This window comes from Aulonocara sp. 'chitande type north' Nkhata Bay, linkage group LG17 (assembly GCF_057382095.1).
Source record: "Aulonocara sp. 'chitande type north' Nkhata Bay isolate Kocher_YH1m ecotype deep benthic linkage group LG17, A_spYH_male_GT1.1, whole genome shotgun sequence".
Taxonomy (NCBI): Eukaryota; Metazoa; Chordata; class Actinopteri; order Cichliformes; family Cichlidae; genus Aulonocara; species Aulonocara sp. 'chitande type north' Nkhata Bay.
Window position 1 is genome coordinate 36731126 of NC_141360.1, and position 26739 is coordinate 36757864.

Consider the following 26739-nt stretch of genomic DNA (forward strand, 5'->3'; position numbering starts at 1 on the left):
TCAGTGTTGCATTAACATAGTCATGAATCTAAATCTTATCTGCTCTCATGCAAGGAAACGAGCTACCACACGTTCTCCGTGAAATTATTTTGTCTTCTGAATAAATCTTTGTATTATTATTTTTTAGCTCAGAGGATAACAAAAAAAATAAAGTTCACTGAACACTGGAGATGCTTAAAATGAAGTGAAAACATTGAATTCTTGTACTCGTGTGCCTTAAGGCTCCACACTAAACACCAGCTTTTCGGTCTCATTGATAAGAACAAGACTACGATATTGTGTAAGGAAAACCTTTATTTACAAATGACTAAAATTTGCATGTTTCCAGTCTCAATGCTAAAACATTTATGAAATTAGGTTCAGAAGTCATTTAATATAAAAATGTACAGTACATTGTTTTACTCAATAATAAACCCATAATTTAAACCCCTGGACATAAACTTAAATTGTGCTTGAGAGACAAATTGTATATTCCAAACAAACCCCATTATTCAGAAAATACAGCAATATTATACATGATCTCAAAAACATATCAGCAAGTTAAAAAAAAAAAAAAAAACTAATTCTAAATGACAGTACCGTGAGCCACAAATTCACAATGGAAATTAAATAATATAAACTTAAAATATCTTTCAGTCACAGCATTTATTTATTTTTTGGGGGCCATGTTTTCATTCAGAAAACAACTCTTATCTTTAATCATAATATTTAAAAAAAAGCATCCTGACGTGATCTGCGCAATTTCAACAATATTTACAGCGTTTTTGACCTGAAGTAGTTTTGGATAAGGCACAAGGAGAGAGTAGACAAAGGAAAAACATTGATTTAGAAGCAAACACATTATCACCAACCCCTACAGCTAGAAAAACCTTCCCTCCCTGATACACTTCTGAGACTTTTCATCACAACAGCTCCAAAGTGTTTTAACAGTAGTACAGAGAATACAATAAAGCCTCGATCTGGCCTTTGCATTGAAAATCAGTGTATTCAATGATATTTTACATTTTGCCCGACAGAACCCCACCCCCCATTTCACAGCTATGCAACTTGGTCCTTAAATAAAGGGTTTTCAAGTTAATGCTCAACAAAATAATTATGATCAGTACTGAAAATAAATCAAGGGGAGGTTGACCTTGAGGAACAGCAGACCCTCCATGTTTTCTAGCAAAGGCCTGGGCTGATTCAGGGCACAGTTGACACTAGCTGTGCTGAACAGTGTCTCTGCTGGGACAATGCTCGGAGGGCAACCCACGTAGCGGGCGGCTACTTTGGCAAGATCAGGCCATAGGAACTTTTTCAGGTTCCAGTAGTCAAGGGGGTCACAGCTTTGATCAAGTATGTCTTCCTCAAGATACTCCAGCACTGCCAGCTCTGAGGACTTTGGCTTCTCCTCGTTTTTTATCTTTTGCCTGATGTCAGCCATCAAGGACCAGAGGTTGTCCTTGTTTGAATTTGCGGTGCTGGATGAAACGTTGGCCTCATTGCAGCCGTTGTGCAGCAGAGGCTTGACTGCAACTGAGGTAGAACAGGACATGTCCAGCTCCCGGATCAGGTCTTGTTTACATCTTTCAGCTTCTTCCTCTGTGAACAATGACGTTTTGTATCGTGGGTCCAGCATGGTTGCCCATATGTACTGAGGGTCGTGAAGAGTTGCAGACATCCTGCTCACCATCGCTTCCTTTAGAGACTTGAGCATGTTGTCTATTCCCACGGTCTCGTCAAACAGCAAGTCTATTTTTCTGTTGAGAATATGAATGAGTGGTATCACTTGTCCCAGAGTGGCAGTGCGGTTGCTCATCTCCCTGCAGGCAACTTCAAAAGGTTTCAGTGCATTGCAGACTGACAACATTACTTCCCACTGATCGCAGCTGATCATTTCCCTGAAATTGCACTCGATCGACATCTCGTCGATGGCTTTCTTTTGCTCAACCAGTCGCTCCAGCATGAAAAAGGAGGTCATCCATTTGGAAGGGACGTCCTGAATGAGCTGGTTCTCTGGCAGCTGATGGACCCTCTGGAGCTCAGCCAGCTTCTCCTTGGCCTTTGCTGAGCGGTGCACACGCTCACAGATCTTTCGTGCAATACTCAGAAGGTTCTGAACCATTCGCTGGCTCTTTATGGCTTCACTAACAATGAGGTCGATGGTGTGTCCAAAACACTGCATGGTGAAGTGACCGTGGTCCTCCAAAGTGTTTTTGATGGTGGTGTTGTCTGTTACAGTGAACCCCTTTTTCAGCCCTGATGAGTTGATCCAAGAATCCCACAGATACTCGAGCTGCTTTGGGATGTCATGCATATCGTGATCAGAGTCTATTTGTGAGACACTTAGGAGAGCAGAACAGTGAAAGTCTTGACCTTGGGGTCTGACACTTGACTCGTACGTCGCCCAGTGGGCGGTAAGGGTTAGGTATTCCCTTGTCTGGCTACTGACCCAAATACTAGTTGTGAAGTGGACAACACCACCTTCAGCTTCTTTCAGGTGGGTCAACACAACCTCCTTCACCCTTTCGTACATATCTGGTATGGCAGTGCTGGTAAAGTAAGAAGAGGGTGGTAGAGAATACTGAGGCTGGAGGTACTCTAGCAGTCGATTCAGTCCAGCATTCTCCACCATAGCTGATGGCTGAAGATCCAGTGCGAGCATTTCTGCAATAAGTTTGGTGATTTTTTTGGCAACCGGGTGGTGTTCATCAAATCTCTCACGATTCTGTTCCGTTTCATAAACAGAAGTGTCCATGAGCTCTTGTTTAACATGAATTTCAGCAGACGGCACATCACCTGAGATAGTATTGTTACTTTCAAGAACATGTCCGTGAAACCTCTGCATGTGCCTGAAAAGGCAGCTTGTGCCGAGGTTTGTAGTCTTTTTGCCTCTGCTAATTGTGCGGCTACAGTGCAAACAAACCACCTTTGTAGGGTCAGCAGGCGAAATGGAAAAATGATTCCACAGTTTTGACGTCTTTTTACTGAAAACAGGCATGGTTTGTGTTTTTTTCTCACTAAGGGGATTCTCAGTTTCTTTGGCTGAAACTGGATCTGTTGCAGTGAGATTGGTGTAGGGATGAGGGGAAGATTCCTTATCATCTGTGCTTTTTTGGTTTTTGAGGACATCTGGGTGACGTCTCATTAGATGTCTCATTAAGCAGCTTGTACCAAAATCGCCCCGTTTCCCCCGACTGATGACACACGGACAGTAACGGCACAGTGCTTTTAACTGGTCAACAGGTGACACTATGAAATGGTGCCACACTTCTGATTTAACCCGTTTCATGATCTTTTTGTTTTGCTGAAAAACTGAATGATCCTGATTGAGGCTGGGGCCTTCAGAGAGGTCACATGGTGATGAAGTCAGGGGTGTGTCCTCCCCATGAGTTTTGAAGGAGAGGTTGAGTGTGGTCTCCTGCCCTGAGAGATGCATCACCTCATCAGATTCTTCCTTTATATCCATGCTTTCCTCCATGCTTTGGGGTAGTTCATCTGATATGGTTTCTGGTGATGATGGAAGAAGGGGTGATTCTTTTTTGAGTTCCAGTGGATCCTGTAGTTGAGTGCGGGACAGCAGCGAGGGCGGGTTAGTATAGGGTGGCGGAATGTGATTTCCCTGTCCATTCTCCTCAATTACAACCTCTTTGTGGGCTCTCCACATATGCCGGATAAGACAGCTTGTCCCCAGATCCTTTCCATTTTTACCCCTACTGAATTCATTCATGCAATGAATGCATACTGCTTTGGAATTATCAGCAGGCGACAGGTAGAAATGTTTCCATACAGCTGACCTGCGACGGGAGCTAGAGCTTTTTGGGGTCCCTGGAAGGCGCTCAGGCCCTCCGTCTGACATGTCTTCGGCATTGTTTTCATTGGAATGTGAGGATGGGAGGGTGCTGCAAACAGCGTCGGCATTGGCATACGGTTCTAGTTTTGGTTCGACTTTGGGTAACACTTCTTTGGATGACAGGTCTGAATTTTCAGCTGAGGAGGTGGACGGTGAAGTGTTTTTTGAGGCAGAGCTAACAATGCTATTTGTCAAGTCTCCGTTTTTTGGTGAGTTTGGGGAGGGAGGTATCAAAGATGAGGCAAGAGGGCTAGTCAGATTATTTGAGGATGCGTCGGCTCCGTCTTGCAAAAGCACAGTGGGGTGAGCCCTTCGTACGTGCCTCATTAAACAACTCGTGCTGAGGTCTTTTTCGTTCTTACCCCGACTGAACTCTTTCATGCAGTATAAACAGATTGCTTTGGTACTGTCTCGTGGTGATATGCAGAAATGATTCCATGCTGGAGATTTTTTCCGTGGGTTGGTCTGACTCCTCATAGATGACAAAAGACTCTGAGTGACAGCGTCCATGGCAACATCATAAAGGGTGCTTGTGTATCCACTTAGTAAATTGCTATAGTCATCGCCATCTTTAGTTACAAAAGGGCCAACTGAGCTGCCAAAGGGTAGTCTGTCATCATCCTGGGTTTCTTCCTCCATTCCATTAGCATCCTGGATCTCCCCTTTGCCATGTTCACTCAATTCGCTGCCATTTTCATACTTTTCACTCTCTCCATTTCCCTCGGTGTCAATGTTTAGGCATTTGTCTGAAAGAGTGGGAGAAGCTGCAGCACTCTTATTTGCCATGTCTGTCTCAAACAGTCCGTCACCCTGAGAAGAAAAGTTGAAACAAGGAAGAGAGTCTTTATCCAGTGTTATTGAGGAGCAAGCAGGTGACTTTGCATCAGCAGTTTCACGGGGGCTAATGCTGTAGGATTTGAACACATAGCCATCCTGCCCTTCAATTTTCAGGCAGGTCCCCTTTGCCTCTCTTTTTCTGCGTTCTATGGAGCCATTAGGTTCACTGACCATTTCCTCGCCCATATGTGAGACCTCTTCCTCCCCATCCATGGCAGCAGCCCAAGTGTTTCTGTAGAATAGTCAGGTCTGCGGTGTCAAATGCAATCGCTTTTTTCAACTGTGGTCATCGATACAGCAGCTCTCAAGCAGGTGTTGGGATGTGGGTGTTGCCGTCCAGGACACAGAGCGTGTGCTCGTCCCTCTCCATTTATGACTGGAGTAGCTCCACTCCTCCCTACAAGACCTAGAGAAAGATAGGAAGCGAGAGAAAAATAGATCAGATAAGGGTATTCTAAAAATAAACACGACTCCAAAAACCAGTAACACAACATGTTGTGCCATAAACAGCAGATTGTACTTTCATTTAGCCACACACAGCCACAAGAAAGTACAGAGATTGAAAAACAAAAGCACTTAAGTAAAATCAGGTTTCATTAAACGTACAATTTACAAGAAGGACTGCTAATTGATTTGACTCTGCAAGCACAGTTTTAGTAAACATAGAAATTTTGATTTTGTAAGGGGTAAACCATTCTGTCGGAATAGACAGACGGGTTGAGGCTTAGTCTTGCAGTATTCAGGTGCAGCTTGCACTTTTAAGGATCATTGTGATGCTCAAGTATTGCATCATAGCTTTTAAATGCACTTGGCTACCTAGGAAATTCATGAGCAGAGCACTGCTCAAAGTGTATTCCGTTGAATTGCTGCTTCACGCGATCATTGTTCCAAGTTGCAAAATCCCGTATTTCCACAGCGCAAGACTTGATAAAAAAATCTTTTGACACATGTAATAATTTGAACAGTTTCCTCATCGTCGCCCCGTATCTGGCTTATACGGGGCGGTCGTGGCTCAAGAGTTGGCAGTTCGTCTTGTAATCGGAAGGTTGCCGGTTTGAGCCCCAGCTCGGACGGTCTCAGTCGATGTGTCCTTGAACAAGACACTTCACCCGTTGCCTACTGGTGGTGGTCAGAGGGCCCGGTGGCGCCAGTGTCTGGCAGCCTCACCTCTGTCAGTGGCTACAATGTAGCTTGCCATCACCAGTGTGTAAATGTGTGTGTGAATGGGTGAATGAATGTAGTGTAAAGCGCTTTGGGGTCCTTAGGGACTAAGTAAAGCGCTATACAAATATAGGCCATTTACCATTTGTCTGATTGTATTAAGTAACACATCACATTTATGTACCACTAAAAATATGCTGCACAACAGCCAAGCTGTTTAAAACTTTACTCAAGTACATTCTTGAGTATGTAGATTGAATTGTATTGAAATCCTTGAGCAGTTTATGAGCAAAAACAAACCTGTACAACTGCAAGCAAAACACTTTTGAGAGTATTAACCAACAATGTAATAACCTTTTTTGGTATAAAAGTATGATAATCTGATATAATACAATTTTATATACCCAGGTGCAACAAGCAAGTGAAAAATTAAAGGAAAAACACAGAAAAATTCTTATTATTGTCTTGTCCAATATGTGCTGCCATTTGGTGTTTTCATAACAGTAGCTTTCTATCACATCAGCACAAAATCTCCCTCGAGTGTTATATTCTGTTACTAGGAAAGCCATAGCATAGGATTCATTCATACTTTCAATATTCAAATCATTCCTGTGAGCCTCTTGAGCCTTATTGGTGGAGGCATTTTCATTCTGAAAGGTGTTAAAAAAATATAATTCAACCTAACTGCAGACACATAATAGGCCATGGGGTCAGGTCTAATGTGGTCCATTAAGAATGACAAATTAATGTTATGCCTCTGTTCCATAATTTGGCAGTAATATTTACTGCCAAATTTACAATAACATATAATAACATAGTGCCTCTATGTGCCAGCTAACTGAGAGAATGCTGTGTAAACCAAATAAAAGAAACTAGGGTCAGTGTTGAAGCAATTTTTCCTTAACTACAAAACTCACTCAGTGTTAACACCCAAATGTGTGCAACTAAAAAAAATACATCAGCTCTGAGAACATTAGCTTAAGTACTCGCTCAAATGTAAATCTGGTTATTTTAAATATGAGCTTTCTAATACAAAGTAAAACAAACAAAAAAAAGAGAAAAATATATCTAAAATTCAAATTTAGATTAGACATAAATCACACATTAAAATGTGTCCAAAAACAACCAACTTTAAAACGAAATACTAGTACGAGATGGGGCTTTTAAATGTAACCAAGTAATTTTCTACGTGAGCAGTGGCAAACCAGTTTTCCGGGTTTGGCTAAAGCGCTAGTCAGGAAGATGCGAGAGGACAGCAGAAATAGCCAACGCTAACTAGCCTGCATCTTCTCTTAGCAGAGAACTTGTGAATAGGTATTTACACACCGGCGTTCGACTCGACCCCTAACGAACAAAAAGTCACACTTACCATTAAACTTGCACCACCAATATATGCCAATACGTTCTATAATAAACATTACTGGCAGTTACGCTACATCATCAGCAAACACCACGGTGGCTATCCTGGTGCTAACTGTCTTAGCCGCAAGGCTAATAACAGACAAAAAACCACGCAGACACAACACTTGTGTGGCGTGGATTTGTATCACAAAAAATAACAGCATTTACAACTATCTTATTAGCCTTGCATTACCCCGAGGAACACGTTCAGCACATTTCGGACCACACCATGACTGCTAGCTGGTTAGCTGCCAGCTAGGCCACACACAGGACACACTAGCTAACCTGGCGAGGCAGAACCCAGCCGTGGCGACACACGAACCACACGGGATCCGAATCAGACCTAGACTCACCGCGACGTCCTCACCACATTCAGCCCCTTTCACACACACATACGAGTTCAGTATACTTACTGTTGAGTACGACGACTTGTTCACTGGGTTTCGGTTCCTAAACGGTTAAATATGACACATTTGATTGATCCGGAGGGGGGTTCACTTTTGTTGCTTTTGTCTCCTGGTTTGCTAGCAGTTCGCGTTCGGCCGAAGCAGCTCCACACAGCGACGGACGGAAGGAACAGGTTTTAATGATGTCACCGGGCACTGGGTCTCCAGTATGGCGAAGGGGGTAATAAATTTTAGTATTAAGTTGCATAAAACGGTGTTTTACTTTGACGTTTCACTAATTATAAACAGAAATGTTTAACTAGTCCGTTCTAATGATAGATTCAATTACTTCATTTGCATATTCAGTTAACTTGTCGACCCGTTTACACGACCTAATAACCTATTTTCACAGAAATTAAAATAATTAGATTTTTTTTAGAAATTTACGCATGCTGCCGGTGTAACAGGACCAAAAACTAACACATCCATTTGTTATTGCGAAATAATACATCAGTTAATAAATAACTTTTCGCGTGTGTTGCGTTCACGGTCTGGAGTGCCACGTTGGGGTCCAAAAAAAGTAAATGCAAAATATTTTAATCAATGCAAATTATAACTGCGCTAAACCGAGGGGGGTTCTTGCCCTTAAAAAAGACGTCTGGGCCCAGCGGACCGGTCACTGGGGTGTGGCATGTTCTGCTTGTGTCCTCCAACCTGTCCTCTATTACTACAAGAGCAAATAATAACGCCAGAGCATGACACTCTGAAAGTCGTCTTATCCGCTGCTCTTATGACTTGATAGCCACGGCCCCCAGAGTCAAAACAGACATGTCTCAGCGTTCCTTACATAGCGCTACTGTCCGTATTCGCGCTTTGTTAGGTTTGCAGCTTTGTCTTTGCAATGCTAGTATGGTTATTACAAAAGGCAACGCACTGATTGTGTGACAGATGGGCTTTTGTGTGAAATCTACGACTCACCACAGACATGACCTCCAGCGTCACACGTAGACCGGTGCGTACGGGTGGGAGTTGTCTGCTGAAACGCATTGTTGTGTTGGGGGATGATCCGTTCGTGCGGCTGCTGCTCTTACTGCTATTTGCCTCTGCTCGACTGTGGCTAACGAGTGACTCTAGCCAGTAAATGGCCCACACAGCAAATACTTGTGTGCTTTGTGTAGAGTTTAATATCGAAACTTCAAGGTACAAAGCGGCCTCTTCCTCTTTTATTAGCAACTGAAAAGAGCCCCGTATCGCCCGTTGGATGAGAACATTGTGCCCGGAATTAGCGCCACTTAGTAGGCCGTATTGCCATTGCTTTGTAGGACTGCTGGCTAGCAAAACTGCTCGTGAATTTGAGGTATGTGCTGGGTTTTATTTGCTATGCTGTGGTCGGTGCGTTGGCGAAAAGGGGACATGCTGTGCAAATGCAAAAAGAAAAAAATATGTATAGGCTTAACTAGCTATAGTGCGGCCTTTTAAGGGCTACTGTTTTTTATTGTTTTTGTTTTTTACGCGATTCGCTCCGTTTTAGCAGACGGTTAGCTCCGTCTGCTAGTTAGCTGGCTAGCTAATGTTATTGTTAGCACCTTGGTCACTTTGGCTGCGAGTCCTTGCTGAAAAGGCGTTATACCTCTGCAGCAAATGGGCAAGTGCTAACTCCTGCGCTCCCATATTGCCCCGTGTAACCGCCTCCCTCCCCCATTTAAATGCATGGGCTCATTGACAAAATTGTAACGTAAAAACTGGCTGCTATGTTCTAATTTACAACAGCTAATCTGTGTTTTTTTTTTTGGGGGGGGGGGGGGGGGGGGCATCGGTGAAAACTAAGTTTCTTTTGCCCTCTTAGTCACCAAAACTCTGTTACTTTCTAATACATTTAACCCGCAGAGTGTTTAACTCCCCCCTCCCGTTCTCATTTAAAAGACATCAGTTGGAATAAGAAGATGTTGCTTGTCAGTTAAACAGGTACACTGATTTTTACCAGACGTCTTATTTGCGTATTAACACTTTATTTTCGTCGCAATGTTGAGCATAAAAGAAGTTGTATCAGAGAATTAAGTCTGTCTTTAAGTTTGCAGTGAAATTATTGTATTTTACTGTGATTAGGTAAATAACCTAATTTTCTAATGTAACTGTTATTACCTTTATTTGAAAATTCAACTGGGATGCTTCCAGGCATCCCATACACATGTCTAACCGCTATCCCTGTCGTGTGTCTCCACAGCAACACGGAGCGTCAAGATGAAGAAGAAGGCTCGGCAGCACCGGGTTGCGGTGCAGAGGCCGCCATCTCCTATCAAGCCCTCGCCCAACAAGCAGATCTTGACCTATGCCCAGGCGCAGCGCATGGTAGAGTTCGAACTCGATGGCCGCATCCACCGGCTCAGCATATATGACAAGCTGGACGTGATCTCGGATGATGACCCCATGGTGCAAGAGATAATGGAATGCACCAGCAATAAGGAGAATGCGGAAAAATCGAAACAGCAGGTCCTCCTGAGGTCAGTGAGACTGAAAAACAAGGAGAAGAAGAATGCCGCACTTGCCATCGCAGGCCATGTAGAGGGAGGAGGACACCACGCTGGTAGCCACGCTAGCCCAAAACTTCCAGAGCCTAAATTCCGAACTGTAGAATATAATCTTCCAGCTGTTCCTAAACGCCCATCTGCCTTTTATAAATATATAGATAAGACGGAGGAAGAACTAGATGAGGAAACAGAGTATGACATGGATGAAGAAGATTACGCCTGGCTGGATTTGGTCAATGAAAAACGACGAAGCGAAGGGGTTAGTCAGGTGTCTCACAATGTTTTTGAGTTCCTTATTGATCGCTTTGAGAAAGAATTGTACCTGGAGAGTCTGGACAAAGGGAGCGAAAGGCAAGCTCCTATCGATGATGATGCTGTCTGCTGCATCTGCATGGACGGAGAGTGTCACAACAGCAACGCGATCCTGTTTTGTGACATGTGCAACGTGGCCGTACACCAAGAGTGTTACGGAGTGCCCTACATTCCCGAGGGTCAGTGGCACTGCAGACACTGCCTTCAGTTGCCGACTCAGCCAGCAGAGTGCATCCTTTGCCCTAATAAGGGCGGAGCAGTAAAAAAGACTGATGATGACCGCTGGGGCCATGTAGTCTGTGCCCTCTGGGTCCCAGAGGTGGGCTTCTCCAATACCACCTTCATTGAGCCCATCGACGGCATCAGCCACATTCCTCCAGCACGCTGGAAGCTCACGTGCTACCTCTGCAAGGAGAAAGGGGTCGGCGCTTGCATCCAGTGCCACAAAGCCAACTGTTACACTGCCTTCCATGTCAGCTGTGCCCAAAAGGCTGGTCTATTCATGAGGATGGAGCCAATCAAAGAGGTGACAGAAACAGGAGAGCCCACCTTCTCTGTGAAAAAGACGGCCTATTGTGGCGCCCACACACCTAACGGGTGTGTGAGGAGACCTCTTGCCATGTATGATGAAGCCAAACTCAGAAATGGACTTTGTAAGAAAGGGGACAAGGGCAAAGGACAGTCCAAAGGAAAACAGAAACGGAAGAGTAAGAGCAAGAAGCCCGAGCCTGATGTGGAAAGTGAAGCTGTACCGCCTGCTACTGTGCCTACTTTTCCTGCTCACAGGTATATTTTTCTACAACCTTCTACTTAAGTGGGAAATGGCTTTGGTTTTCTAAAATCCCTCATTTTCATCCCTCTAGGTTACAAACCATTCTGAATCAAGTATCAATACAGAAGAAGAAAGTCTTTGTAGAGCTGGTCCTCAGTTACTGGAGACTGAAACGGCAGTCCAGGAATGGGTTGCCCCTCATCAGACGCCTTCAGACAAGACTGCAGTCACAGAAGAATGTGCAACCGGTTTGTTCCTCTGTCAGTTAAGCGCACAAGACTTGTAGCCTTCATTTATCTTTTTCCCAAGGTTTTCAAATATGTTGTCTCATTATTTGCACAGTCATAAATTATGCTTTTGTTACAATTTAATGTTTTCGTTCAACACTTTATTGCTTGTGTTAATGAGATTTTTGACCATGCTGTGTGAATCAATAGCAGTTTGCTGTGAAATGGGCATCTTATGTGCCAAATGAAAGAAGTTGCTGTTGCATTTGTTTGTTGAGAATTTGTGCAAGTTGATAATTTTCTGGTGTTCAGTTCTTTTATGTGCCTTTATATTTTTTTTATTTCCATGCGTTCCCCAGAGGCAGAGTGAAGAGGAAAGCAGGGCACTTAAGGAACAGCTGAAGGAATGGCACCGCCTCCGACATGACCTAGAGAGAGCCAGACTGCTGCTGGAACTAATTCGCAAGAGGGAGAAGCTCAAGCGGGAAGAGGTAAGGACAGGGGAGTGATGCATGGTTGGACAGAGTTGTGCTTGTCTTAATATCTTAAGAAAAAGTTCAAACAAAACAAAAATGTGATGATGCTCACTGTTATCTTTTGTTTGTTTGTTTGTTTGTAGATTAAACTGCAGGAGACTCTTCTAGAGATGCAGTTAACACCCTTTAGCATTTTGCTCAGAGCCCTCTTGGACCAGCTCCAGGCAAAAGATCAGGCCAGGATCTTCACCCAGCCTGTCGATGTCACTGAGGTGATGCAGCAAATATTCAAACACTTTCCATCTATTCTATCCATGATTGTACTTTGATTCACTCTGTAGTACTGTCAATTATTCTGTGCAGAAGTTTAAAACTGTAAGCTTCTTTCTGGCTCTGCCTTGTTTCTGCCAAGTCCCTTGCTGTGTTTTCACTAATGACACATACAATTCAAACACTGATTAACACATGGGATGTGCCATGTATCATTATGCCAGCTCCTCGAAGAAGAATAGTGGATAAGAAAAAGTGCTGACATGCTTGTAGGAACAACTGTAATATCTGGCAACAGATAGATAGTTAAGGTGTGTGCTGGTTGGGATTTATATAGCACGAAATCACAAAAACTGCTGCCTCAAGGCATTTTGTATTGTAGGATGAAGATCCTACAATGTCAGAGGGAAACCACAACAATCTGACAACTCCTTATGAGCAAGCACTTGGTGACAGTGGGAAGGAAAAACTCCTTTTTAAAAGGAAGAAACCTCTGACAGAACCAGGCTCAGGGAGGGGCAGCCATCTGCTGCAACTTGTTGAAGCTGAAGGGGAAAAAAAAGAGAACAGAGGGAGTTAAGATGCCAGAAGACTATTGGTCAAAAGAACTGTAAAATTTGGCTATAAAGAGGGCTTATTGGTTCAGATTTCTACACTTTCCCTTGTGTTTTGCCTTTAGTTCTTTTTCCTGACTGTCAGATGAGTGTACCAGAAATGGTACATTGACATAAATTATTTGTGGAAGTCAATTTGATCACTTTTGTACTCTGGGAAAGTACATTTTATGTCTGTGAACATCTTGACTATAAATCGTCGGCACACAAAATAAGACTTTTTAAAATTACTAAAGAATTTTCTATTCTGCATTTTCTCAAACATTTGTTAGAAGCTTCACGCAAGCAACCAGCGCTCAACTGCTTGCTCCAGTCACATGTTCTGATCTCTGTGACTCATGTTAGACATTACTCCACCCCACCCCCCATTCTGCAAAAGTGTTAAGCAATGTGACTTCCTGTTAGGGTGAATGTGTAACAAGAGCTCATGGTCTGCTGCATGGTCGGGAGGCCTTAGAGGTGAAGGGTGCTCTTCCTCATAAGCCCGGCTAGCTCAGTCGGTAGAGCATGAGACTCTTAATCTCAGGGTCGTGGGTTCGAGCCCCACGTTGGGCGCAGCTTTTGATCTTGGATCTGTTTGAGTAGGTTCCTGATTCTTGGAATAGACTCTGTTATTGGGTGGGTGGAATTTCTATATGGTTGAATTGCTGTCAAGAATCTTTAATTTAAAAAGCCAAGTTCAAACATTGCTTACTTTTTTTTTAAACATTATTAAAAGTAATTTACAAAATATTCATATTTCTGATGCTTTCTCGTAGGTGCCTGATTATCTCGACCACATCAAACACCCGATGGACTTTTCCACCATGCGGAAACGCATCGATGCCCAAGGCTACAACAACTTTGATCAATTTGAGGATGACTTTAACCTCATTATTGAAAATTGTATGAAATATAACTCAAAGGACACCTACTTCTATCGGGCTGCTGTGCGACTCCGAGACCAGGGTGGGGCCTTGCTCAGAAAGGCCCGTCGAGATGCAGAGAAAATTGGCTTTGACACGGAGAGCGGCATGCATTTTGCAGATGCTCCGGAAGTCAAAGCACCACCATCGTTTTCTTGGGAGGATGGTAAGGGAAGAGCACGCCTCTCTGAATAACTAGTTATAAAGTAGTTATGGTCAATCTATCTTCTAATGATTCCTTGTTTGTTTTTTGTTTTAATTATCTTCTTAGTGGACCGTTTACTAGTACCAGCTAATCGGGAGCAGCTGCCTCTGGACAAGCAGCTGCAGCAGCTACTTGAGAAGTTTGATCTCACCTGTGCCATGAAGTCCAGCCCCTCCCGCAGCAAGCGGCTCAAGTTGCTGAAAAAGACCATCAATGATGTACGCAACGAAATGAGCCTGAAGAGAGTTCTACCCTCTCACCACCACTGTTCTTCCTCGTCATCTCCAACAACTTCAGCATCGTCTTCAACAGCTCTCTCCCTCCCAGAGCTGGTTACAGCTAAGGAAGAAAGACTGAAGCCCAATGGGCATTTCTCCGAGGATGACGGTATGTGTGAATGCTTTATTTTGAAGTTGGTTTTCTGCTTGACCCACTGGTCGTCACAGTCTCTGCGATTGTAAAGAGAATCACGAGTATAGGTCAAAGGTCAGACCTAAGTCTTAACCTAGCCTAACCACAACCAGAAAGTCCCATGATGTTCTCTCTATAAAGCATGTCGGGAGGACGGGAAAATCACAATATCACAGTTTAGTTTTAAGAATGATTATGAAACCTGCTCTGTTTATACGGAAGTGAGCATTACTTTCAGATATGGTGATGTTTGTAAATTGTATACTATGTTGATGAGGTGAAAACTCTTAGAGCATTTTGATTATTATATTATTTTCTAACAAGTAGCTACTTTATATTAATGTTTAACACAAGTTTAGAGTAAAATTTGGTAATTTTTCCACCCAGGAAGCTTTTTCAAATTCATAAATGGACAGATAAATAGATATACTTCTAGTAGAGAGGTTACAATACAGGTGTAGTAATCAGTATCAAAATAAGTAGTAATTACTCGTGTTAAATCACTGACATGTTGGTGACAGACTATTTAATTAATATTGGATGTGATGCAACCACAAAGGTAAAACGTGCATTCCCTGACTGGTTGGTGGGTTCCTGGAGGATGCTGTCTGCTGCTGGGTAGAATTGGAGAATGTTTACACATCCCCAAACATACAATCATCCTCCATGTGGTTGCTTTGTTCCAGTCACCTGTAGGAAGATGAGCCTTTGTCTGCAAACATTCTCTAACTACTAGCTGAGAGATACTAAAAAATGTCACACAAACCAGAAAGGAAGAAAACTCAGTTACAAAGTAAAAGTTGCACGTGTTGGCTGCAGCCCCGAGACACAGCTTTTACTTTGAAGTCAAACTTTTTTTTTTTTTTTTTTTTTACAGCTTCACTATCACTCAGAGTGTGTGACAAGCGTTCTCAGACAAGTCTGCATATTTCCTGCTAGTGGCAGGTAAATGCAGATATCTGTAAGTGAGCAAAACAATCCCAGGGAGGCTTTCTCCCATTTGGTCAGAGAGTACATGTTTTTCCTAGCGACCAGTAGCTGCCAGATGGTCATGCACCAGACTACTCTGTGTAACAGACACTTTATTCTCTGTCACTACACTGTCACACTCATCGAAATGGCAGACAATTGAACATCACATGGCTCACGGTCACTTGGCTGCAAAGAACCCAACAAAAACTATTGTTAGGCATTGCAAACATTCTAGCCTATGGAACAAAGCAGATTTCACAATAACAAACAAAATGGACAACAAGAAAAATATTTTCGTACTGTCTTTGTTATCAGCAAATTGGAGTGGAGCTATTGTGGTATCTACACTATTTGTGGTGTCCCCCTCCCTCTTAATTTTGTGAGGCTAGATTAGACTCCTTAAAGGTGTAGGTGGCCCCTGTCATTTCCTAGGAGAACTGCAGGCTCAATACATACGCTGCTACCTATAATACTAAAACACATGTGTTGTTGCATTTATCTGAATTTTGATCCCAAAAACAGTCTGTCATCCAGCAAGATGATGGCTAACTATGTATGTTTACAGCCACAGGAGACCAATATTCCCTACTCATTTAATAATAACATTTGTATGTGCTTTGTATAATCACAGGTATCCATAATAAAACATTCAAATTAGAGCTGGGCGATATGAGATTTTTTCATATCACGATATGTTTTTTTCATTTCAGGCGATAACGATATCTATCACGATATAAGCCAAATAACTATATTTGTAAGATTTAAATGTGCCGTTGCTCACAAGTAAAATGTGAAATAATCAGCAGCTTGTTTTTATTTAAATATTTATTTCCCATAATAAGTTCAACAGGGTAGATGTACTTAAGGAACATGAGACTTTTTCAGATAAATAAAGGCAAATATTGCAAACTACACAAAAGGCAGCCGCTAAAGCGTTTAAGTTTCAAAATAGAACAAATGAAACAGACTAAATTGTCAATTCCACTTAGAAACAAAATATTAATTCTAAAAATAAATCTTAGTTTGTTTTACAGAAGAACAGACAAAACTGACTAACTTTTGTCAGTATCAAATAAACTGAGAACTAAAAGGAAATTCTCAATCTCTCCTTATTGTATAGCTTAGCTTTTCAAACAGTTACTTTAGTCTGACAAAAGCCGAATGACGAATTAGCGCTTCCAGTCAGAGACTGAGGCTACGTCCACACGTACACGGGTATTTTTGAAAACTGAGATTTTCCGTTTTCGTTTTAAAAAATAATCCCGTCCACACATAAAGGCAGAAATGAAGGAAAACGGTGCTATGAACATGCCAAAGCAGCAGGTGGCGCTAGATTCCTAACCGTGCAGAAATGTTGGCCAATCAGAAGTCTAGAAGCCTCGGTGGGAAAAAGTAAACAAAGCTGCGGCATAGAAGCAGAACTGAGTCGTATGTGTGGAGGGACAGTAACTGTGTGTATATGTAAGCATTTAAACACTGCAGAGAGTAGAAGTAACAGTAACAGTATTGTAGAAATTCATTTCACCGAAACAATAACGTGGCGCACAGTGTGACGCATGCACCAGTTTATTGTATTTCCAGACTTGCTTTCGGCACAATTTACAGTGCACGCTACTCTGTTTTTTGTCAGACTTGAAATAGCCGAAATACCTTCACACTACGGAACTTCTATGGCTCTTCCGTTCGACAATCTCTCCGGCGTTGGAACCATCATCTGTTTTCTCTTCGGTCACGCTCATTTCCTCCATTATGCGCTGGCTCCATTACCCGCTGGCTGCTTCCCAAACAAACACGTGCGGCTTGGCACTTGCGCTGTACGTAACAAGTCACGCGACGTGACGCTGCGGCTGTGATTGGTTCGGCTCTGCGGTACTGAATTTGGATCGGCTGACCCTTTTTTTTTATTTTTTATAAGAGGACAAGAGCGGCGAGGTCTATCGCGATAGCTTAATTTCTCTATCGAGTAAAAGTTATATCGCGATACATATCGTTATCGTTCTATCGCCCAGCTCTAATTCAAATACAACAAAGCTATCTATTAGGTGATATTTTTCAAACTTGGATTGGTTCCTTCCTTATTTGCTCATTAATTGTAAAATAATAGTTTGACTAACATATCTGAAACATGTGATTAGGATTTTGTTACTATGCTAAACGTCTTTGAACATGAGCAGCAATCTCGAAGAAACCAATACAAGCTATTAAAGTCCAGGGTTTTGGAACATGTGACCAAAAAGACTGCAGCAGAAAAGCCACAAATTGGTGCATAAAAATTGACCTGAATGTAAGGGGAGAAAAAAGATGCTCAGACCTTTGCACCCTCTCCCCTCTAATTTCAGTCACAGAAATGTTCCTTGCTTTAAGGACACCATGAGTGTATATTTTGATAAATAAATAATATGAAATAAAACACTAAATAGTTACTGCAGACTCCCACGAGTCTGACTGTAGAAACAAAATGTATAAAAATACAGTATTGTTTCATTTTTATTCAGGAAGAGTTTCACAGGTGGTTAAAAAAAACTGTAGATGTGTGAAAAACAAAACTCACTAGCTTTGATCTATACTCTGTAAAGGATGGCTAAACTTTAAAACTAGAATTGTTCAAAGTGCTTTCTGATACACAAAGCGATTTGCGAAGTCTTTATTCCGACTCGCTGAACCAAATCGGAACAACTCGAGGTTTACTTGTCAGTGGTGGTTGTGCTTTAGCATCAGATAAATGGTGTTATTGCTAAATCCCGAAAACAAGCGTGTTCCCTCTTGGAACTCAAACCCCTAATGGGTCTGAGGAAGTGACATTGTCCACATGGGTCTGAGGAAGTGACATTGTCCACATCTATGGAAAAATAACCTTCCAGCATTTTGACATGATCACTCTCTCTCTCACACACTCTCTCTCACACACACTCTCTCACACACACACTCTCTCACACACACACTCTCTCACACACACACACACACACACACACACACACACACACACACACACAGAGTGTGACTGCAGTGGCTTTCTCAAGCTTAAAGCCACTTATTGAAATTAAGAGTTTGCAATTCAAAGATGGCATTACATCCTTTGCTAGTGCAAAGGAAAAATTCATTGTTCATTTTTTTTATAAAGATCACCCTGTTTATGCTAAACACTGCTTGTTTTACTTGTATGATAAACAAAAGGTCATATAATAATGTGCAACATCAGCATTTGTGCAAACACAAGGAGAAAGTGTGGGCACTGCAGCAAATTATTGTTAGTGAAAGGTCTCCGTCATGGACACTTTAGGATGTAAGTTGAACTCATTGTGTCAGTGGTTAGTAATTTAACATTCCTTTACATTAAATACAATGTATAAAACTTAGATGTTTAAAATCATTTTTCCACAAGGAATACTGTTAGACCCGTCTGCTGCTGCAGCACTGGGAAGCGCTAGTGGTTCATATATAGTTTAATTTTGTATTTGACTCATGTGCAGCCCTCCATCACTGTAATGCTAATTGGTAATTGTGCAGTGCCTCAACCAGAACAGTCCTGCACCCAGGAGGAGAGACACAGAGAGACCTATACAATAGCTAACTAAATAGTAGTTGCTTTGGTCTTTAAAAAATATCCACTGTGCTTAGTGGTTCACTTAAGCCTGGCAGGCGACTGAGCTACCACTACACTGTTAGAACCCTGTGTGATGATAAAGCTCACCACTGTTTATTGTTTCATTGTTCTCTGCCCCACAGGAGATAAGTCTCTTCCTCCAAAACTGGAGCCATCGGATACCATTCCTCCCCTCATCCACTCAGACACAGATCCCGAACCCCCAACCCTAAAACCAATAGATGCCGCCCCTGACTGTGAAGACAAGGTTCATGGCAAGCGAGCCAAGCTGGATGGGGAAATACCAGACCTGCTCTCCTCTCCCGCATGTCTCAATGGCCACGCACACAACAGCCTCCAGGACCCTTTGTTAGAAGGTGATGTGAGCGTGGTGGCAACGTCGACCCTCGCAGAGCCCACAGGCGCAGTTAACCGCAGAACCGCCGTTCTCTTCCGCAAGTCGAAGGCAGCCAGCCCGCAGAAGCTACCCAGGAGCGGAGACGAAGAGTCCGACAGGACTGACGGAAAAGAGGGCGAGGAGGAGCAAGATGAAGATGACGCACAGCTAGGTTCCAAGTCCTTCCTGTCAGTGGTCATACCCAGGCTGGAGACTCTGCTTCATGGCAAGAAGAGGAAGCACAGCGGCAGCAGGGATGCAGAGGAGGAGGGTGGAGAGGAAGAGCGTGAAGAGTCAGGCGAGTCTCCAGTTAAACGACTCGACACTGGTGAGAAGTTTACTGAGGAAGTCCTCTGAAAACACAAGATTTTAAATAAACATTGATTGATTCTGCATATGGTCTCTTGTTTTAACGTTCTTACATGGGGTAAATTCTGCTTTTGTGTTCTGGTATTTAACAAATAGAAAGGTTCTGATTAAATTACTACATTAATATTGAGCTATACCTCCAACCTCTTAATCTATCATCACAAACAATGCAGAGAGTTGTCATAAAAGTCATCTCAGTCAGTCCTAATTAACTTCCCTTGTTTACTCCTTTTTATCTGTTGGCTTTAATCAGAGAATGGCTTAACAATCTGTAGCTTGATCATCGTCATTTGATTGTGGCCTTTAGATCTCAGTCTAATATTTTTGGAATTCGCTGCTCTGCTTCTTTTAGGCCTGCCAAGTGGTGCTCTTCAGGTTGAGGAGCAGAAAAAAGTAGAAGAAACCAGCAGAACTAGTAGACCTGCGGAGCCTCGAAGACGCTGCGCCTCTGAGTCATCCATATCCTCATGTAGCAGTCTGCAAGGAAACACCAGGTAAAAATTTTTGTTCCCCTCCCCATTGATAATCTGCAGCTGAATACAAATGAAGAAGGAGCAGATAATGTAACACAGGCCTGCTGCAGGCAGTTTGCCTGTTTAGGCAGCTGTGTATCTGATCTATATTATCAAAGCATGCGTGCCACCAGATATTTTTGAAAGTTGACTTTGTGTTGTGTTTTTCTTGTGTTTTTCCTTTAGCACCATTCTCAGTCTTCCAAAATGTGGGAAGGGAAAACCCGCCTTAGTCCGGAGAAACACTGTGGATGACAAGAGCGAATTAATCGCCTGCATCGAAACTGGGAATTTTGCAAAAGCTGCACGAATCGCTGCTGGTAACGTGACCAGATTGTCAAAATAATTTTTATGCATGTGTGGGGAGTGGGTAGACATCTTTCACAGAAATACAAATATTAACTATTTTAAATTGTAATATACTTTATTAACTTACTCAGTCCTGCAAACAAAATCTATTAAAACCATAGTGAAACTGGGTTTTTGAGGTAAATGCAAGGTTAACAACAGAGAGGAAACTTTTTTTTTTTAAAACAACTTTAGGGTGTAAACAGATTTTACGAGTAGTCTTTAAACTTGGTTATTATCAGTCTTTTCAGTTCTGTTCACTTTTATTTATATATCCAAAATCATAGCAATAGTCACCTCAAGGTGATTTATTGTAAGATAAATATCCTCTAAGTCAGGGGTCATCAGGGGCCAGTGTAGATGGCACCCTGGGTCAACACACCTGAATCAAATGATTAGGTCGTTACCAGGCCTCTGGAGAACTTCAAGACATGTTGAGGAGGTAATGTAGGCATTTAAATCGGCTGTGTTGGATCAAGGACACATCTTAAACCTGCAGGACACCGGCCCTTGAAGCCTGGATTTCCCCAACCTCTGCTCTAAGTTATACAAAGAAAACTCCAAGAATCAGACTGCCCCCTGTGAGCAAAGCACTTGGTGACAGTGGGAAGAAAAAAAACTTTAACAGGAAGAAGCCTCTGGCAGGTCCAGGCTGCTGTGAACGGTTGGTGGTGAGGGGAGGGAGACGGGGAAAAAGACGCACTGTAGAATAGAGCCAAAGATTAATATTGCTGAAAACAATGCCGAGCAGGTCATTTACCTTAAAAGCAGAAAATAAGATCCCTTTAGAGAAGTTTATTTTTGACGAAGCTGGTGTTTGGGGATCCTAGTATTCATTTCAAATATTAAAGACCGCTTTTATTGTTAAACTGCAACCAGATGGGATTAAAGCAAACAAACTAATCGGATGAGAATCAACATGGTTTTGAAAAAGTGGCGATAAAATTCCTGTTTTTATTGGATTAAAACGTTACCCTTAACTAAACAGGCGACCGTGGCTCAGGGGGTTGGGAAGCGTATCTGTACCCGGAAGGTCGCCGGTTCGATCCCCGGGCTCTCTGTCCTGGTCGTTGTGTCCTTGGGCAAGACACTTTACCCTACCGCCTACTGGTGTTGGCCAGAGGGGCCGATGGCACGATATGGCAGCCTCGCTTCTGTCAGTCTGCCCCAGGGCAGCTGTGGCTACAACCGTAGCTTGCCTCCACCAGTGTGTGAATGAATAGTGGAATTGTAAAGCGCTTTGGGTGCCTTGAAAAGCGCTATATAAATCCAATCCATTATTATTATTATTATTATTATTATAAACATATGACAGACAATGGCAGGTTAACTGTCCACGTTATTTTGACAGCCTACATTTAGGGAATTTCTTATATTTGCTCTTGTCGGCCATGCCTCCTGGCTATTAACCGTTTCTTAATAAGGCAGGTGCAAAAAAAATACTGAATAACAATGGATTTTTTTTCTTTTTCAAAAGGCATTCAAAATGAGTCGTTGACATGGTTGATTATATGTGAACGTGTGAATTTGCAGCCTTCTCAGGAAAAATAATTACCCTGATGATATAGATGTCCCAAAGTTTCACAAAAAAACTGCATAAAATATGATTAACTTAGTATTAAAGGGTTAAAAGGCTCCAATTTCTTCTTGACCAAAATATACAGTGTGTATCGTGACAATCCAGAGTAAATATGTGAAAATGGGATTATATTAACAACATTAACAAAATATGTATTGTAGTCTGTTTGAATTGGTACGACTAATAAGTAACATCGTTATGTATACTCCCAGTTGTCTGCTGGTCCCGTACGTTTCAAAACGTCTCTGAAATTAAATAATGTGGCTGAACTGTGTTTTTGTGCTACTGTGTGTCAAAGCACTCTCAGAGGTTTAACTTGATTTAACCAGCAGACACCTGGTATTCATACATACATATAAAATCAGGGTTGGAAATTAACTGCAGCTACCAGCCAAGTTCTTGTGAATTTTGGCACTGACTGGCTAGTCTTTATACGCTGCTGCCACCGTGGCATCTAACCAGTCAGCATCTGGAGACTCGGCCCTCATCTGAAATTCCCTTTTGGTTAATTAACAGCTGAGGGTGGCTGGTAAATTTTAATATCTGTCTCTCACCGTGGCTCCCAAAGTTAATTTCCCACCCTGATTTGGTGCCCCTGCACTTGCAGCATGGCTTTATTTTTTTGAAATGTGTTTCTGTGTGCATTTAAACTCTCACACATAACTTGTCTGGTGTTGTTCCCACTTCCATAGAGGTTGGCAACAGCAATATTTGGATGCCTGCTAGTGCTGCAACTGTTGCATTGGAACCCCTAAAGCTAGTTTGGGCCAAATGTAGTGGATACCCTTCCTACCCTGCCTTGGTGAGTGCTTGTGGGAGAGAAAGCATGACAGTCGCTGACTGTAATCTTTTTATTCTGACGTTTTCTTGCCTCCTTCCCAGTCTGAGGACACACTGATAGCAAATTTATGACACTTTTATCCACAGGACGAAGCAATCCTTTCACTACAGCTGTTGTTTTCAGCAGCAACGTGGCTAGATTGCTGCTTGTAAAAATATTCAGTTTTTGCTCTAGGTGGCAGCATTTCTCTGTAAACCAGCAATTTGAGCTTTGCATGAAGGGACAAATGAGGAAGCAAAATTTTAGTGGCACAAGCTGGTAGTGGAGGTGCATGTGTGTGTAAATTGCAAACGTCTCTCTGCTATATCTTTGCATGTTTTATAAGTGTGTGTGTTTGTAACGTCCCTTTTTACCTCCCCTACTGCAAATAGATCATCGACCCCCACATGCCACGTGTGGGCTGCCAGCACAATGGGGTCTCCATCCCCATGCCTCCCCTGGACGTGCTGCGCATTGGAGAACAGATGCAGTACAAAGCAGAAGAGAAACTCTACCTCGTCCTCTTCTTCGACAACAAGCGCAGTTGGTGAGTGCCAGTGTCTGTATTTATCAGTCAGTAAAGTGGGTAGTTGGATCATTTAAATAGTGTACAAAAAACCCTCCAAAACCTCACACCTTCCTAAACACACATTTATTTTGGCATGACTCCCGTCACCGTGCAGAAAACCTTTTAGCTTTCCTGTATGTACACTTGGGATGCACTGATTGCAAAATGTATTTTTTTGTGCTTTCTTACAAGAACATTTTCTATATTAGACAGAACTGACCTGTGTTAGTCTTTCAGCTGTTCATCACATCTTTTTCTTTCTTTTTCTTTTTTTTTTTTTTTTTAAACCAAGCACAAAGTTGATATGACACAACAGCTTAGTCTCCACTGATGCTGGTAAATACCAAGATATTTGCTGATACGTCGCAGGGCCAGTGTAGACATTAACATTTCTAATAATGATAAAACGGTCATAATTAAAGCTGTTTGTGAAGGGAAAAATAATTATAGATGCTTATTGTATTCCATAAATATTAAACTTTTTTTTTAAAGAGTTTTTTGTGGTCAGTTACTTTAAAATAAATCAACAAAACCCAGAATATATATGGTTGTTGTCATGTTAAGGTTGTGTTTTTAGCTTTTCTTCTGCTTTTTCCTGTGAGCAGGGTGCTATTTTCCTGTCAAGAATCATAGGAAATATTGACCTCTAGCTGCTTTTCCAATGATGTGACACTAGTGTTGCTTTCCCCTTCAGGCAATGGCTTCCTAGATCCAAGATGGTTCCTCTGGGGATAGACAAGACCATAGACAAGATTAAAATGATGGAAGGACGCACATCCAGCATCCGTAAGGCTGTCCAGATCGCCTTCAGCCGTGCCATGAACCACCTGAGCATAGTGCAGGACGAGCCAGTCAGCGACCTCAGCGACGTAGACTGACTCTGACTCTCTGCCACACACACAGATTTGTACCTCTCCTGTACCAAATAGCTTGTGACTACCCTCACACCCATCCCGGACCCCCTCTGTCTCTGCAGGAGACTGAAATGTTTACTGGGCACCTGCTGTAACAGGTGGTGTCTCTTCCTTATCCATTCCTGTCTGTACACGCTCCTACCACGTTCCGACGGGATACGGCTGCTGCTGAAATGAATGTGTCGATCTCTCCTCACCACCTCCATGCTTAGAGACTGCTAGTCACTCTAGTCACCCATGACTGTCGTTTTATCATTTCAAGGCAAAAAAAAAAAGTGTCAGTGATTAATTTCATACGTTTTTGGTAGCCTTTTACCAAATCAGTCTGTGGTGTCAAGACTCGGAGTAAAACGAAAACTGTCACACTGACTTAAACTTTAAACCGTTAATTTGGCATCCAGCCACAGTCGTCCTCATGCTAAAAGTGGGCCGCAAAACTTCTCAAGCGGTCGAGATCGTACATTTCATGCTTTCACAGAGGCTTTTTACTGGCATCAAATTTGTGGCCAAAGCCTGTGTTGATGTTATGCTTATCTTTACATTCTCAAGTCAGCTCCATTTGTATTGTAAATGTAAATACTGTGTACAGTTGGCTGACATTAACTTATTTTGTAGGTTTGACAGGAATCAGTACTGTACAGGTGTTTTCTTAGTATTTATACTTGACGCATTCTTGGCACTAGGGGGAGTGCTGTTTTGCCAGTGCTGTGTGAACAAGAATTTAAAAAGTAAAACAAACGCAAAAACCTTTGTAATAAGGAGATTAGGGCTAAATTGTCATGTTTCTGAAAAGTATCAACCTATTCATTTTTTTTAAGTTATTGAAGTTTCTATCGTAAGCTTCCATTTGGCATTAAATCATTTTGTATTACAAATAGTTTTAGTATATTTTTGTTCATATATATATACACACACATATATATATATATACATATATATATATTATATTATATATTTATATGATTTGAATACATAGTATACAGTTTGTAAGCCTCTGAAACTCATACAGGCAGTGTGTGATGTTGTGGACACAACATATGTTCTCAAGAAACCAAAAGAAGAAAAGAAAAACAAGAAAATAACATAAAACAAAAACATTGCTACCCAGAAGTCTTAGATTGATTTCTCTGTGTGATGTGTTGAAACTGTTGCCAAAAACAAAACAAAAAAGGAGAAAAAAAAGTGTATTTCCATGTGATACATTAGACTGTTTTGCTGTAGTCATAGGGAGATGCGCCTGCGTTAACTTATTGTAAAGTATTTGCATTACTTTATATTCGAGGAAAGATGTGCAAGCTGATTGTGGTAAAGTGGCACATTTTGTGGTGGATACTTGCCTTCTTTTTAAGTAATGTTTTTCTAACTTTTTTTTGTAGTTGTAGACTTCCAGATATTTTATTTTATACTCTTGCCTGTTTTTGTTTCTTTCTTTCTGGGTAGCATTGGGTAGTTTTGGTATATTTCATTTTGTATTTAACTGTAGTAGTTTTTTGTTTGTTTTGTTTTTTTAATCAGATGATGCAAAAAATATTGCTGGGACTGTTTTTTGTTTTTGTTTTTTGTAGTAAAGCAAAAAATAAAAAATACAAATAAGAACTCATTTAGCCTTTTTTTTCTTTTTTTAGGTATACTGTCAAGCTAGTGCACATTTATTTTATTTTTTTAAAGCCTCATTCAGTTTTTTCTAATTGATCTGCAACTGAAAAAAAATCCGTTGCTGTACAAAATTGCATTCAAGAAGTTTTATCAATTTAATTTTTATGCAGCTTCTGGATGTATATTAGTACATACTGTACAGTCATATAGGTAATAAACCTGTTTAATAATCTAAAGCTACTTGAACAAGCCTTTTATTATGCTCTCTCTAGTAAAATTAATTATTTGTTACACTTAAAGTGCTTGTGAAAAATGTTGCCCATCGTGGATATGGTTATTAGATTGTTGCTAATACATCAGTGTGTAAGTGGTGTTTTACTGCTGGTCCACATGAAGCTCTCAGCTCTCTTGGAGTGCATTTATACTGTTAGATCCATAATTTGCTGAATAAAGACACAATCTTTGTAGTTTTGCCTCTGAATCACCGTAGTAGATTTTAAATCAAAGATTGATGTGCAGACTTTAAAGACTTGAATTCAAGGGATTAAGAATAATTTGTATTGACTGTCAACTAATTACAACCTTTTAATACATCAGAGGCTTAGACTAGCATAATTTCATAATGGCTGTTTTCAATTGTTGAATGAAATCCTTTTGCATTTTCTGATCTTGAACCTCACCAAATGTTGCGTTTCTTCCTTTGAATTCTTTAAGGCCTTTACTGCGTCAGGTGGATTGAAATTG

General features: G+C 41.7%; 2 protein-coding genes and 1 non-coding gene across 13 annotated transcripts; 2 read left to right on the forward strand and 1 right to left on the reverse strand.

Annotated features, from left to right (window-relative positions):
* Nucleotides 1-8699, reverse strand: zbed4 (zinc finger, BED-type containing 4). Of its 2 annotated transcripts, none has more exons than XM_086269715.1 (2): nt 8596-8699; nt 1-5075 (listed from the first exon to the last, which is right to left on the reverse strand). In XM_086269715.1, exon 2 carries the CDS (start codon nt 4880-4882, stop codon nt 1100-1102), a length of 3783 nt encoding a protein of 1260 aa, XP_086125841.1. In that variant the 5' UTR covers nt 4883-5075; nt 8596-8699; the 3' UTR covers nt 1-1099. The 2 variants fall into 2 exon arrangements, with proteins under 2 accessions (XP_086125841.1, XP_086125840.1); XM_086269714.1 differs by lacking the exon at nt 8596-8699 and adding an exon at nt 7645-7800.
* brd1a (bromodomain containing 1a) lies at nt 7750-25999 on the forward strand. 10 transcript variants are annotated; one of them, XM_086269718.1, is made up of 14 exons: nt 7841-7858; nt 9505-9582; nt 9842-11243; nt 11321-11489; nt 11816-11947; nt 12076-12204; nt 13575-13887; nt 13993-14313; nt 19036-19617; nt 20011-20152; nt 20357-20490; nt 22790-22899; nt 23310-23464; nt 24180-25999. In XM_086269718.1, exons 3-14 carry the CDS (start codon nt 9859-9861, stop codon nt 24361-24363), a joined length of 3756 nt encoding a protein of 1251 aa, XP_086125844.1. In that variant the 5' UTR covers nt 7841-7858; nt 9505-9582; nt 9842-9858; the 3' UTR covers nt 24364-25999. The 10 variants fall into 10 exon arrangements, with proteins under 10 accessions (XP_086125848.1, XP_086125844.1, XP_086125846.1 ...); XM_086269722.1 differs by lacking the exon at nt 9505-9582 and having other exon boundaries at nt 7750-7858; XM_086269720.1 differs by lacking the exons at nt 7841-7858; nt 9505-9582 and adding an exon at nt 8378-8629.
* On the forward strand, nt 13299-13371 carry trnak-cuu (transfer RNA lysine (anticodon CUU)). Its single transcript has one exon. It is a non-coding gene; the product is annotated as a tRNA-Lys (tRNA).
* Nucleotides 26000-26739: the final 740 nt, after the last annotated feature.